Genomic DNA, 14,920 nt, shown 5'->3' with positions numbered 1-14,920 from the left:
AGACTACCCACTTATCACAGGTGGAGCAAGGAGGTTTGTAATAAATTCACAACTTTATAGAATACCTGAGGAGGACAGTAGGAAAGGAAAAGCATTTATCCTTTAATTTAGTCAATTTTTTATATTCTGTAACTGTGTTTGGCAGGAAAATATACATGCATTTTCTCTTGTAACCTCCAGGGAAGGCAATGCTCCTTGGAAAAAAAAATCAAGTTTTACTTAAAACTGCTAAGCTCTACTCTTGTAACAGATGTGCAAAAGACTGCACAGTGGCTCAACTATCAGACAAATCCCATTCTCCTGGCTTTGGAAAGCCCAGAACACCACTTTCAATCAGTTAGACCAGCTTGTCCTGGCCACAAAGAAGCTCAAGCCTCTTGACAATCCCACTGTACCTGAGTACTGGGCCAGCGCCACCCTACTCTCCACGACTCAGTTACCTTGCACACTAAGTACGCAGCGCAGGGCATAGTTAAGGGCATCTAGGGTGCTGGGTTTAGTGTGTCTCTCGGCTGGAAAAGACTTTTTCATTTCCTGGACAACCTTTAAAAGTTCTTCAGACATTCTGTTTCTGTCTTCATGTTCACTGAGTAGAAAAAAAACACACACACACACAAGTGGTAATGAGGACACTCAGGAAATACCTGATTTTGTGGGGTGTTTGGGTGCGTAACTCACTCAGGTCGCGGGGTTAATGCCCTTTCTCTTCCAGGCAGGGTACAGTTTACACTTTCAGTCTCTCTTCAACCCTAACTCCATCAGGTTCTTTACCCGCTTTCCCCTTTCTTTCCATACTCCTCTAATTTATCTAACAACACCCTCCTCCCATCAGTTCTCACTGTCTAAAGTTCCCTTTCATGTCGCCTCCCGCCCCACCCTGCCCCCGGAGTCAAAAAGTTGTCGGTCTAGCTTTCCCAGCCAGGGAAGGGGCAGTAAACTGGAGTGAGTGGTCGGCAGGCTTCCTAGCGTCCGTCGGTCACCTGTGGCTGCTGTCCACGGAAGTGCCCAGCAGCGGACCCTCCTGGCCAGCCGCCCCCTGGAGCCCCTGTCCCCTGCTGTGGGGACAGTCGCCGCCGGGCTTTGCCGGGTCTCCACAGGGGTCCATCCCGCCTGGCAGCCCTCAGCCTGCTTTTCTCAGTTTGCAGCTAGCCACCAAGCCCGGCTTGTCTTGGTCCCTGCCATCGCCTTCGGGAGAGACCGGTCGCCGCCCACGCTCATCTGAGGGGCACTTTTCTCCTCAGCATTTGCACAGAATCTGCTCGGGTGACGAGCTACCCCGACAGCTCGACGCCGGAAGCGCGCTGGCCGGACCCCACCGTGGCTCTCTGCGAGCTTGTTCAGCCCGGACCAACTTTTCCACCGTCCAGGCAGGGAAGTCGGTGAGCATCAAGAAACGCCTCAGAGCGCCACGTTCCGGGGTGAGCAGGCGGAAGGAAGGGGCAGCAGCGCGGCGCCGGGTCGTGCAGGCTCGCCGGCCTCCCGCCGGCCTCCCGCCAGCCGCGCGCTCGCCGCCGCCCGCAGCCCCGCCGAGCCCTCGCCCACCCGCGGCCGCGGAGTCTTGCGGCCAGCCGCGTGCAGAGCTGCCGCCGGCCCCGCCCCCTGCGCGCCACGGGCCGCGGCCACGCCCCTCCGCCGCGCGATTGGTCGCTGCGGCCTGCTCCGCGAGCTCCCATTGGCCGGGGGCGGAGTCCAGCTCGGCCCCGCGGGGGTTACATAACCGCGGGCGAGTGGGCGGGCGCTAAGGCCCCGGAGAACCTTACATAACGCGCGGGTCGGGCGAGGTCGGCTCCCGGCCAATCCCGGCCGCCAGGCGCCCGGGTCGGGGGCGGAGAGGCCGGGAGGACGCCAGGGCCAGCCGCGCAAGGCTAGGGCTGGGCTTCCCGGAGGCGGGGCCTCGGGGCTGTCAGTCAGGAGAGGGCGGGCCCGGGGCGTGGCCTGCGCGGCGGACAGGTGAGAGGAGCCGGGTTTGTTTGCCTGTGGCGCTTCTGGGTCCGCTGGGCACTGTTGCCCGCGGGGGAGCTGAGGGAGTGAAGGGTCTTCTCGGTGTCCCTTTGTTTGAATCTTTCCTCAACTTGCTCTGTCCTCCCGCCCGCCCGCCCGCCCGCTAACTGCGAATGAACCCAGGCGCGATCCCACCGAATTGTCAGAAATACAAGTTTAGTGGTACAAGGGAACTGCCCTGGCTGCCCCCAAGTTACAGATTCATTTGGCAACAGGCGGAAGACAAAAATGTTTCCTTCTGGAGGAAACAGTCGGGCCTCTCACTTTTTAACTATCTGTCCTCTTGGGAAACGAAGGAACAGGGCAGAGCTCCGGCCCTCTGCTAGCAGCCTGGGCACACCAAGAAGAAAGACACCGGGTGGTGGCGGCGGGTAGGAGATGGCACAGCGGTGCCGAGGGGAGCGCCCACTGCTCTCCTGTTGGATGGTTCCCAGGCACCGTCAGTCAGGGGCTCCAACACCCTCGTGCGCATGCACGAATCCAGACACACACACAACACATAAATAATAAAATCTGAAAAAAGTACACTCGGTATTTTTTGGATGAATGAAAGGAGTTCTAAGTCAAAGAAGGGAAAAGTGCCTGGGGGCAATTATCCACATTGTGTATTGGACAAATCACCTATTTTCCAAGTCTTTCTCCACACCGGATCACTCTACTGCCAAGCTCTTCTTCAAGCAGCATTGAGTGCACACCTGGGCAGAGATGATTGCTCTCTCACACCTAACATCAAAGTCTGAGATAATAATACAAAATAAGCTAACGGAATGGGAGGGGTAGAGGTTAAGGGGAGACAAGAGGCCCGGGAAATGAGCTGAAGGATGAGGGTAAGTTTTCATTGGAAAGGGGAAACAACTGAGTGAGGCCTCTGGGTGGGTGGAGGGGCGGGGCAACAGAACTGAACAGCACCAGACCTGCCAGGCCATCCCGGTGCAGAAACAGTATGAGAGCCCGTGAGAAAGGAAAGGGCAGACTGTGGTGAGACTTATACTTAAGGAGAAGTAGACTTTCGTGCTGTAAACATCAGCAAGACTACTTGGTCCGTATCACGTTGTTTCCAAGCGCGTATGCATGCACAGGAAGGCAAATAAAGATGGGGGAGGGGGGACTCGCCTATCCAAATTTACCTATCTGGCTGGTGTTGGTGTGGTATTCCAAGACCAACTTTCCAGAAGATCATATTTGAGAAACCCACAGGCCAGCTCCCAACTCACGTCTGCACTGAAAAGCACTTTTCATTTGAGGTGTGTGATGGTCAGTCTCAGTTGTGGGCTTCATTGGATCTGGAACCAACTGAGAGGCAACCTTCTGGGCATTCCTGATGGCTTGTCTTGTTCAGACTGTGTGAAGTGGGGAAGACTCACCCTAAACATAGGAAGCAACTTTTGGTGGTAATTCAGATTAGGGAAGAAGGAAGCTCTGCTCTCTGCGTTCGAGCCTTCACTTACTCACTGCCAAGTTCATCTGCCCTGGTGTTGCTGCACTTTGCTGTTACCAGAACTCAACTTTGGCTGAAGACCACAGAGGTTTTCCATGAATAACTCCAGGCCTGCAGTGCCAGATTGGAACTGTTGGAGCACTCAGCCTCATGAACTGTGTGGCTCCCTGTGTGGTTCTCTGTAAGGAAATGGTGGTTTGGGACTGGATTGGCTCAGCATACCCCAAGGCCAAGTACTCAGAACAAAGGATATATATTTGCCCCAGAGGAACAAAGGGCAGGGAACAGGAGACAAAGACAGGGGTTAGAGGATGAGAGAGAAGGGGACAAGATAGAGGGGTCAGGGATGTTTGTCCTAGAGGGGACAAAGGACTGCCTCTGGATAGAGAAGAGACAGCTCCATAGGAAAATGGCAGTTTATAAAGGGAAAAAGGGAAACCCGTGTTTGGATCAAGTGTTAATTAGGTGAGCCAAATGGAGCTTTAGATTGCTGGACTTAAATACTTTGATAGCTGGATCTTGGTCGTCAGCCTTAAGAGGAGGAAGTGGCCAAATGAGGGAATAGAAGTTGGCAGCTAGCTTTAGAAATGTAATCCAATGGTTTTTAGCATGGCAGACGGAATGGGAGAGAAGGGCAAGGCCTGCCAGAGCCATGTTAGCCATGCTCAAGCTGGGTGGAGTCCCTTCATTCTCAGGCTCTCTAGTGTGAGGCAGACCATATCATACAAGCCAATCTAGTAAATCTTCTTTTAATACATACTCATCAGTTCTGCTCCTCGAGAGAACCCTAACACAGGACGGGATCTACAGCTAGGCATGGAAACGTGCTCCTGTGGGGGTGGCTAAGAAAGAAAAGCTAGTTTGTGGGGATGGGTACAGCAAGGGGAAGAAGTTTTAGGACATGGATCAGGTGTATCCACCACACTCCAAGGAACACAAGACAGGATCATGTTAATAAACAACTTTATTCAGGACATCATAGCTGGAAAGTTCCCAGCTAAATGCACAGACAAGCGAGGTATTACTGTGTTAATGCAGGAGCCAATGAGTTGCATGGGTCTGAGTATGGAGGGAACAGCACCAAGGTTGTGGGGTCAGACCAGGACATAAGCCCTAGGCTGATGTTGCTTTCCCATAGTGGGGCATGCTTTCAATATCTGTATTGTTTCAGTAATGTCAGGGGACAAATAAAAAAAAGTGGAACCAGATTCTGTTACATCTTGACTGATGCCACTCTGCACACAAACACAAATTCCAGGATCTTCTAGCAGCACTGCCACAGGCAAATAAAGCCTTTGTTTCTTCCTCACTGCTTTCTCATTTTCATTCATGCCTCAACTCCCATCTTTGAACCACACCTTGATGAAAGTCTCAGATACACAAGGACAATGTCTCAGATGGCATCTCTGGCTAGCTATCCACTTGGAAGTGACCAATGCCTCACCTCAAGCATACTACAGAGGCCTGACTAGGAAGTGGAGTACGGGTAGAAGCAGTAAATAGCATTCAAGAGCTCTGATGTGAGACTGCCGAGCTGCTGCTCACAGTGCGCTGGAGGCCATAGCTTCTAAACGTCTCATCTACAGGCGCGGCTTCAGCTCACCTCCATAGCTCTATGGGAGAAACCAAGTCTGGAGGAGCAGCATTATCTACAGCATTTTTATGGGAAGGACTGTGAAAATGTCGAAGGCTCACACTGTATTAACACTGTTTCTTCAAGGGCACCTTGAGTTACTTTTGGCACTTACTTGAAATTATCTATGAGGGACAGACTTGTGAACATTTTATTTGTATTTAACTTTTGGCAAAAGAGAAACTTTGGTCATCGTTTTATAAAAACTTCAAAGGGTTACTTTTGATTAAAATACTTTCAGAAATAATACATAAGAACAAGAAAGCAAACATCTTGACACCTAACATGAGAGCATCTTAAATACAGCAGGGTCAGTAGTGCTTACAAAAAACGAGGGTCCTCCTAATGAAAAGGAGCCAAGTATCAAAATAAGGCACACCCTGTTATTGTCACCGATTTGTACTAGGCAGTAGTGTTCTTTTCGGAAGGCACAAGTTGGGAATCTAATCGCCCAAAGGTTTAAAATGTGGTTTTGAAGGCGATGTCAGATGTGGGGACAGCTGACTTAACAAGTCCCCTTCCTGGAGTCCACAGCAAGTCATCAGTGACAGCATCCATCTAGACTCCAACACTCTGGAGCATCAGAAGTCCTCTTCCCTAGTTGGTGCATAAATCTGTAAAGGCACTGTGCAAAATGTGGGCAGGGTGGGTCACACCCTCATCTGGAGTGTACAGTAAAACAAAGGTACATTTCCTAGGCACTGAACTGTATGTAAACTAACAAAAATAATCATTTGGAAAAAACAGTAGGTAAGCTCGATAACACAGCAGGTTCTAAGTAGAAAGTCTCGAAGACGCTCCTGACAGTGGGCTTCAGTTTCCCGGGTTCTTCATTAAGAGACACACCATACTAAGAAGCAGGGGAGATTTACAAACAGTGAAGAGGGCAGTTTAGTCTTTTTGCATAGATACTCAATACAGATTTCTATTGTCTAAATAGGGACAGGAAGAAACTGATTTGGCCAGTTGGGAGGGTCAAAGTGGTCTCAGCTAATCACTATACTCCACAAAAGTAAACATAAAACTGCATAGGAGAGAAAAATTGACCAGTCAGTAGCAATGAGATTCTCCATTCCCAAAGGATTAATGTCTACATCCATCCATCCATCCCTCCATCTATCATCCATCCACATATATATTATCTATCCATTTATCATCCATGTAGCTATCATCTATCCATCCATGATATCTATCCATCAATCCACCTATCCATCTAAACAAAACACCAGACTTTAATCACATAAAGTCATAAAGTTAGGCTTAGTATGGTGGCACATGCCTATAATCCTAGCACTTGAGAGGTTGAGGCAAGAAGAGCACAAGTTCAAGGCCAGCCTGGGTTGAACACTGAAACCCTGCCTCAAACTTCCCTCAACACCACCATCCCTAAATACCCTCAAGTATTCAAAATATTTGATAAAGAGAAATATTTAACCCTTGGAATGACCTAGCCTTCACCCTTTGCTCCTGCGCATGCAAACACCTGTGAGCACGGGGGTAACTCACCAATGATGATGATGACAACAATCACCAGGACACTGATCCCTATTGCCCACATCTGCAACAAGACAGGTCCATTTAACATTGCAAAAACAGACTGTGTGAGAGATGATTTACCATTTCTAAAGCCTAAATTTAATGTTTCCAGTTAAGGTCTGAAATTGAGTTATGTGCTTTCCAAAGTATGTTCCAATCCTCTGTGGCCTCTGGGAAGAGAGATTTCCACACAGGATATGGAGCTTGTCCCATGTATCCTTTCTGAACAAAGCATGACAGGATTTGAGCTCTGATCACAGATGTTCTCATTTGCTAACATGTAAGCCTGCTTTAAGCAATATATGTATGTGCCTTTCTTCTTGTTTGTTGAGCAAGATGGACCTTCTTAGCATTTAACCTTTGAAATTGGAGCCACTCCCATAACGGATTGCAAACTGAGCATCAAAGCCAGCACTCCTCTATCAGTGTGCTCTTGGGTACCTGGGCAGGGGTCTAATGCCCAGGATTGGTTTGGGACAGTCCTGTCCTGCATATCTTTTAACTTTAGCCACAAAACATGGGATTGGATTCCTAGCTGTGGGCAAGGAAAAGGAATGTAGGCTCATGGCTGCCCCGACTCCACCCACCTCCAGAGTCACAGAACACAACACTCTGCAATAGTGTGGCAAGGGAGGGGTTGGAAGCAAGGGTCTGTCAAGAGAGCATTACCTTGCAGTTCTTCCACCAATACTTTCTCTTCAACTTGGCAGCACTTGTTTCAAACTGAGACGCACCAGCCTGTAAGGCATCCGCACGGTCATCTAGCTCCGAGAGCTTCTGGTCTCTTTCTAACACCTTATCCACGTTGACTCTCATGATGTCAACCACCTAAGTGGACACGGTTACAGTGACAGAGGGGAGAAGAAGAACAAAACTCCACATGAACCCCTCCCCCCACCATCAGCTTGTTATTACTTTGAGCTAAACTTTCACTTTTTTAAAAAGGAGGCCCACGCCTTTGTGATAAATCCACTTAGCAAACCAGGGATAGAAGGGAACTTCAATAACGGGCACTGGGGAACCATACTAGTAGTACTACATGCCACAGGGAGAGACTCAACTTCCTCTAAGGTCTGAAACAGAACAGGGTGCTCACTTTCCTGGCTGTTCAACACTAAAACTGGCAGTTAAGGAAAGACAGACACCCTGGTTGGAAAGGAAGAGGGCATCTACTGCTACCTGTAAGAAATTCTACAGAACACCCTTAAGACTCAGCAGGTCAAAGTTCTTGTTGTCAGTCTGATGACCTGAGTTCAATCCCTGGGACCCACATGGTGCAGAGAGAAAACTGGCTCCTGCAGTTGTCCTCTGCCCCCTGCATGTGGGGGATGCCTTGTGTCCTGCCCCTGCACATGCTGGATATGTTGTGTCCTCCCCCACCTCAACTACTTTCAGAGCCTTTCAGGTCTGCACTATGCCTGCTCTCTTAAGGCCAAATGAGAAGTAGGGACAGGAGAATCACCTGGGTGTTCATGGACCAGTTAGCCTGGATTTCATAGCACAGCATGGCAGAGACAAGAGACACAGCCTTAACAAGGTAGAAGAAGAGAACCAACTCCAAGAAAGTTGTTTCCTGACCGCCAACACATACACCATGGCACCATGGCACATCTGTGCCCACTCAAGTACCTCTACTCCTTCTGATACACACACACACAGACATGTGCGCGTGAGTGTGCAGACACGCACGCACGCACGCATACAGACACACACTAAGTCTTTAAAAGAATTCTTCAAAATCTACTACAGTGAATAAATTCAGTAAAGTTGCAGCTTCTAAGATAGATAAACACACACATCAGTTATTTTTCTAAGTGCCAGATATGAGCAATGTGAAAAGGACATTAAGAGAGCAGCATCCTTACCAAAACATCTGAAAGAATAAAACCTATATGACATCAGACTGAGCAGGTGGCTCAGTGTGTGAAGTGCTTGCTGCATGAACACGAAGACCTGGGTGTGGATGTGCAGCACTCATAAGAACAAACAAACAAACGAAAACTGGTGTGGCCGTCTGCTCCTGCAACCCAGCACTGGGGAAGGCAGAGAGAGGGGGATCCATCCCAGAGACTCACTGGCCAACTAGTGCAGCAACAGATGAGCTCTGGGTTCAGTGGAGTACACTGTCTAAAAAATTAAGGTGGAAAGAAAAGAGAATACAACAAAATCCCTGACTTTGACCTCTGGCTACCACATGTGTACACACATGCATATACCACACCCACTCATAAAGAGAAACCTAAAAATACACAATACTGCTATAAGCTGGGTACAACAGCACATACCTTTTAGCATTTGGGAGGCTAAGGCAAGATATCATGAGTTCAAGGGCAGCCTGAGCTATACCTTGTCTCAAAATCAAGCAAAACCACACAGACACACAGATACATACACACAGACACCCACACAGACACAGACACACACACACACACAGACACAGCGCTATTAGAATTAAAGTGGGAAGACACCTGTGCTTGCACGTTGGAAGACTTAATTCTGTGGACATGGCAGATATTCTCCAAATGACTGACAAAGTTAATGCAATCACAACAGCTATTTTTCCTCCCTCAGAAAAACTGTCATGTAATATCAATTCCAAAGGCTTTTTTCCATATGTAATTTCAAAGAACTGAGAATAAGCAAACCAATACAAAAAAAAAAAAAAAAAAGTTACAATGGCCATACTTCCGAATTTCAAAACCCACCCAAAGCTGGAGTAATGAAAGCTGTACAAGGACAGAAGGTGACCAGTGGGAAATAACTGGAAACCTGGAAATCTGCCTACACATTTGTAGACAAGTGAACTGATTTATTCACTGATGGAGTCTGATGCTGGAAATAGAACCTAAGTCCTTGTGTTGGTTAGGCAAGTATTCTACCACTGAGCTACACTCGAAGTCTGCCAACTAATTTTCAGAAGGATGCTAAGACCGTCAATGGAGAAAGAATATTCTTAACAAATAGAGCTGACACAACTAAATAAGGAAGGAATGAAGTTGGATTTCAGTTTAAAGTAGACCAGTGCGTTACCTTTAAGAGCTAAGAGAATAAAAGAGTGGATCTTTATAGCTTGTTTTAGGTTTTTGTTGCTGTGCTAAAACATCAAGACCAAAAGCAACTTGGGGCAGAAAGGGTTTAATTCATCTTGAAGCTTGTAGTCCAACATCCAGGGAAGTCAGGGCAGGAACTGATGATGCACAGGTCACGAAGGAATGCTATTTACTGCCTTGTTCCCTGGGACTTGCTCAGTCTGCTTCTTACCCATCCAGGACTATTTCCCAAGGGGTAGCATCACCCAACAAGAAGCTGGTTCATCAATTATCAGTCAAGAAAATGTTTGCCCACAGGCAAATATGGTGGGGGTATTTTCTCAATTGAGGTTCTCTCTTCCAAAATGACTCTAGATGATGTCAAGCTGACATAAAACTAGCCAGCACACAGCTTCAGGTTTGGCTCTAGGCTCTTAGATTTGATATCAAAAGCAAGAGCAACAAAAGAAAAAAATTAAAGTAACCAAAGAGATAAATTGGAATCAGGTGGTGGTGTCGACAACCTTTAATTCCAGCACTCAGAGGCAGAGGTAGGCAGATCTCTTGACTTTTAGGCCAGCCTGGTCTACAAATCAAGTTCCAAGATAGCCTAGGCTGTTATACAGAGAAACCCAGTCTTGAAAAGAGAAAGACAGAGACAGAGATTGGGGGTGGGGGGAGAGAAATTGGGCTTTATAAAAAGTAAAACCTTTTGGTATCAAAGTATACTATGAAGAATGTGAAACTCAACCAACCCAGAGGGTGGAAATACTTATGAACTATATATTTGATAAATGTTAAATGTGAGGAATACATAAAAGAGCCTTATAAGTTAACAGAAAGACAGCACAACAGAATCATTTGCAAAGGAAGCATGTATGAGACATGTAACTGTAATCCTAGCCCTTGGATGGCCGAGACAAGAGGATCTGAAGTTTAATAGTACCCTGGGTCTCACAGTAAGTTCCAGGTTAGCCTGTGCTAGCAGCAGTAACACAAAGGGGGTAAAAGACTGGATTGGTCACTTCTTTAGAGAAGGGCCAACACACACTGGAAAGGTGTTCACTATCATTCATCACTGATCAAATCATTATCTCAAAACCACAAAGAGATACCACCTCTTGCTTGCTAGGATAGCTGCAGTCCCAAACTCAGAGCACCAGGGACACTGGACACTGCTGTCAGGAAAACAAGCTAGTGTAGGCTACGTAGCCACAGAGTTATTGTATGAACCACCAATGCTACTCTTAGGTCCACACTCAAATGAAACAGAAATGAAGACACATTTAATAGATCTGGTTCCAGGATACTTACAGCAGAGAGGTAAGAACAGCTCAACTGCCCACTCACTATGACTGGATAACAAATCATGGCTTATACAGATCATGAACCCTGTAAGAATGAAGTAGGGAACTGGGGGATGGTTCAGCAGTTCTCTTACAGAGAACCTGGGTCTGGGGCCCAGAACAGACACAGCAGCTGACAACCCTCTGCAGTGCCAGTTTCAAGGTTTTGATGCCCTCTTCTGGCGTCTGCAGGCACTGCACACACATAGTTTACAAAACACTCACACAGATGAAATAATAATACATCCTAAAAAAAAAAAAAAAAAAAAAAAAGTTCCTACCCCTGCCTTTGGTTCTGGGGTGGTGTTTGGCACTGGGCTGCAGCAGTCATGGTGACCTTACTTCAGCTTGTACATTACCACTAGGTTCCTATACTTGTCCCTGTGGGATTTTTCTTGGGATGCTATCTAGACAGAAGGGATGACGAAAAGCTAATGCCTTCTGGAGTAAGAGTATGAGCTTTCAAAGGGAACTGAGGCCCAGTGAAGAAGCTACTTAGAAGTAAAGCCTGTGGCTAAATCACAGGATATTCACATTTTTAAAGTTACTGGAGAAATAAAAACATTTGTTATTTAAAAAACAGAACATAGGCTTTATGCTCCCCAGGGAGGGTGAGGCCTTCCATAGGGGGTCTTTAGAGTCTGTCATATCCTTTGGGACAGGGCCTAGGACCTCTCCAGTGTGTCTAGGCTCAAGGAGTATCCCTCTATGTGGAATGGGCTCCCAAAGTCCATTCCTATACTAGGGATAAGTACTGATCTAGGGTGTTAGTGGGGGGGGGGGGCAGGGGAGAGGGGAAGGAAAGGGAACTGGGAGTGACATATAAAATAATCTTGTTTCTAATTTAAATAAAAAAATGGAGAAAAAAAAGAGAACACAGGAATATCAGTTGAAGGTTCTGACAGTCTTCACTGTGTTTCTACATGTGCACACCCAAACAAAAGATGCCAGAAGAGTCCTCTAGGTCAAGAATCCAGAGAGAACTACTGGGCTACAGAAGTTCCACTTTCTATGTGTCCTTCAGCAACTGCTAGAGAAAGCTCTACGGAGACTTGCCCATACTAGGTAACTAGTAAACCTGGCTACAGAACACAGACACAGACACATATCCCACCCGATCAGAAAGACTTGTTCCTGGCTTAAACAATCTGATTACCCTATCTTACGAAGTGGCTCTGGGGCTCTGGGGACATGCTTTCAGGGACAGGTTCACATGTTTTAGGTATGTGATTTGATAATAGAAAAGTGAAACCAGGAAGAGTTTGCCTTGTGCTTAAAACACAGCTTCTAGAACATGCAATCAAAACACTCATTCATATAAAAAAAAAGCTTAAAAAAAAGAATATGAAAAAAATATGGAAAACTGATCTGAATTTCTCACAGAATCTTCACTGAAGTCCTCTAAACACACAATTAGAAAGACTTCTGATGTAGTCAAAATTATACTCACACATTGATGTTTTTTCTTTTTCTAACATTAAAAATTGTTAAGGGTTTGTGTGTGCGCACGCACAGATGCACACAGGTGCCTTTGGAGGCCAGAGTTAAAGGCAGTTGAATGGCCCAAGTATGTACTTGGAACCCAAACTGGAGCCTCTGCTAGAACAGAAAGTGTTCTAACCACTGAGTCATCTCTCCAGCTCCAGTGGCTTTTTCTGATAGAATCCCACAGAATACCCGGGTTTGTTTAAATTCCACAGTTTAGAATTTTAGAGCAGTACCTCATCGACTTGATTTTGTGTCTGCTGGAGTCTTCGATTACTGCCAGCAGCAGCACTTGAACTTCCTGAAGGCACACCTGTGGACCTGAAAGATGTAAGGCACAAACATGAGTCTATTATGATATCCAATGCACTTACATAAGCCAGACTTGGTAAGGCAAATATGTAACCCCAGTGCTCCTTCAGTGAGAGGAGACATGACAGTTTTGGGCACTTGAGGGCCAGCTAGCCTGACACACACAGTACTGAACAAGAGACACTGTCTCAAATAAGGTGAGAGGCAAGGATCTCTGAAACTGTCCTCGAACATATACCATGGTGTGTGTGTGTGTATGTGTGTGTGTATAACCTGTTCACGCTGGGACTTGGACTTACTAATTCCTTATACTGAAATTAAAAAACAAAAGTAAAAACAGTCCTGCAGTAAGAAATAAAGGCACCAATGCAGTTTTTTTATGATCCCTCAATAATTCCCAAGACTGTTCCAGTGACCAAACTTTGAAACTTTTGTTGTGTCAATGAAGTGCATGATCCCAAGACTGGATAATACCTCTACTTTCTCTCTCTCTCTCTCTCTCTCTCTCTCTCTCTCTCTCTCTCTCTCTCTCTCTCTCTCTCTCTCTCTCTCTCTCTCTCTCTCTCTCTCTCTCTTTCAGCTTGCTTTAGGGCCTGCAGAGATGACTCAGAGGTTAAGCACACTGGCTGTCCTTCCAGAGGACCTGAGTTCAATTCCCAGCCACCACAAGGCAGCTCACAACCATCTGTAGTGAGATCTGGTGCCCTCTTGTGGCCTGCAGGGGCACATGCAGGTAACTGTATTTATGTAATAAAAACAAAACCCAAAAAACCAAAAACCTCTTAAAAGACACACAAACGTTTAAGGGCACTCAGTATTCTTCTGATCCTTTTGTTGTGGCAAGAACTGTCTTATAGTTGGAAACAATCACAAAATAGCCAAAATGGAGATGTAGAGCCCAAGTGCATGGTGGGGTGTGTGTGAATGGAAAGGCGGGCTGAAAGCAATTCTCTCTCTGCTGGAAAGCCATTCATCCTCCACAGGCTCACCGAATGCTTTATTCACCCATGCCCACTTTCCGTAACGACTCACTCTTCCCTGTATCTAAGCCAGCACCTAAGGTGTGCCTCGCCACACGACAGTCTGCACCGTGTCTGTCAGCAGGACGCGACACTTCTCACGGCTGTCTGGCTTCTCTCTGAGTCCGAACACCCCCTTGAAGAGGGCACTATTACCTTCACCTCGGTAACATTCAGAACCAGCACGCAGCCAGCCGGCTGGGGTGTAGCCAGGTGCAGCTTAATTCTCTGACCGGCTCTGGGGCCCTGCCATTCGCACAGCAGTCCGACCGGGTGCATCTTAAGCGGTGTCACCAGAGTCCTGCGAACGTCACCACTAGACACCAACTTCAAAACAACAGAGTTCCTTGCTTAAGGCGGAAGCGAAACCCACGGCCGAGCTCCGCGGGGGGCGCGGCAGCGCTTCCGCGGACACCGCCTGGGCCTGGGCACGGCGCGGCGCCGACAGAGACCGGGAGAGCGAGCGGGCGAGCCGGCGGGCGAGCGCCCAGGGCCGCCCCCGCCCCTCTCGGGGACCTCGGGGAAGGAAGCTCGGGGCGTGGCGGACGCTTCCTCTGGAAGCCGGTGCCCCACCCTCGCCCTTCCGCGTCGGCCCGCCAGCCGCGGAGCACTCGGGGACGTCGCGGCAGGACGCCTGGGCCCGCAGCGCCCGAGGGCAGAGCGCGGCGCCCGAGGGCAGAGCGCGGCGCGGGGCCGCCGCCCACCTCAGGCCCAGGGCGCTGCGCGCAGGCCCGCGAGGCCTCCACCCGAGTGCGAGTCCCGAGCGGCCGCGTCCCGGGCGGGACCCTCGTCAGACGTGGCGGCCGCCGCCCCCCGGAGCCCGCCTGGCCGCGCGGCGCAGCGCGTCACTCACATTTTGGCGGCGGCGGCGGCGGCGGCGGTGGAGACTGGCGGAGACCGGCGGAGACGGCGGAGACCGGCGGAGACCGGCGGCGGACTGGGGCAGCCGGCGGCCGAGGCCGTGGAGATGGGCGGGGCCGCGGTGACGTCACGAGCAGGGGCCGGGCAGGAACCGACGAGGAGCCCGCCGCCGCGGAGGGCGCGCCGGAAGTGGGCGGGGCAGGAGTCAGGCCCCAGGCGCCGCGCTCTGGCCGTCTCCTCCCTGGCCCACCCGAGTGGGC

The 14,920-nt window shown here is 48.7% G+C and overlaps 2 protein-coding genes across 11 annotated transcripts in view; both read right to left on the bottom strand.

Annotated features, from left to right (window-relative positions):
* Window positions 1-1,424, bottom strand: part of LOC100762774 (period circadian regulator 3) — a 46,933-nt gene extending 45,509 nt beyond the window's left edge. For 2 of the 10 annotated variants that reach the window (XM_027398325.2, XM_035439384.1), the window contains exons 1-2: window positions 981-1,420; window positions 441-586 (exon numbers count right to left, since the gene is read on the bottom strand). In XM_027398325.2, coding sequence (XP_027254126.1) covers window positions 441-586; window positions 981-1,105 — 271 coding nt within the window. In that variant the 5' untranslated portion in view covers window positions 1,106-1,420. Of the gene's footprint in view, window positions 1-440; window positions 587-980 lie in introns of all 10 variants that reach the window. The other 8 variants (XM_027398324.2, XM_027398323.2, XM_027398319.2 and 5 more) reach the window with 8 other exon arrangements.
* Window positions 1,425-4,385: 2,961 nt separating this feature from the next.
* Window positions 4,386-14,847, bottom strand: Vamp3 (vesicle associated membrane protein 3). The gene is made up of 5 exons (XM_027398336.2): window positions 14,653-14,847; window positions 12,705-12,789; window positions 7,278-7,436; window positions 6,579-6,630; window positions 4,386-5,922 (listed from the first exon to the last, which is right to left on the bottom strand). Coding segments are annotated over exons 1-5 (315 nt in total). The 5' UTR covers window positions 14,655-14,847; the 3' UTR covers window positions 4,386-5,905.
* Window positions 14,848-14,920: the final 73 nt, after the last annotated feature.

Source organism: Cricetulus griseus, chromosome 2 (assembly GCF_003668045.3).
Source record: "Cricetulus griseus strain 17A/GY chromosome 2, alternate assembly CriGri-PICRH-1.0, whole genome shotgun sequence".
Lineage (NCBI taxonomy): Eukaryota > Metazoa > Chordata > Mammalia > Rodentia > Cricetidae > Cricetulus > Cricetulus griseus.
The sequence above is the reverse complement of the archived record's forward strand: the minus strand, read 5'-3'. Positions and strand labels throughout refer to the sequence as shown.

Coding starts and splice junctions, on each gene's coding strand:
- Vamp3 (XM_027398336.2), bottom strand. Junction 7,437..12,704: donor CACAAAATCAAGTCGATGAG/GTACTGCTCTAA, acceptor GTGTCCACTTAG/GTGGTTGACATCATGAGAGT. Junction 6,631..7,277: donor ATTGGTGGAAGAACTGCAAG/GTAATGCTCTCT, acceptor GTCTTGTTGCAG/ATGTGGGCAATAGGGATCAG.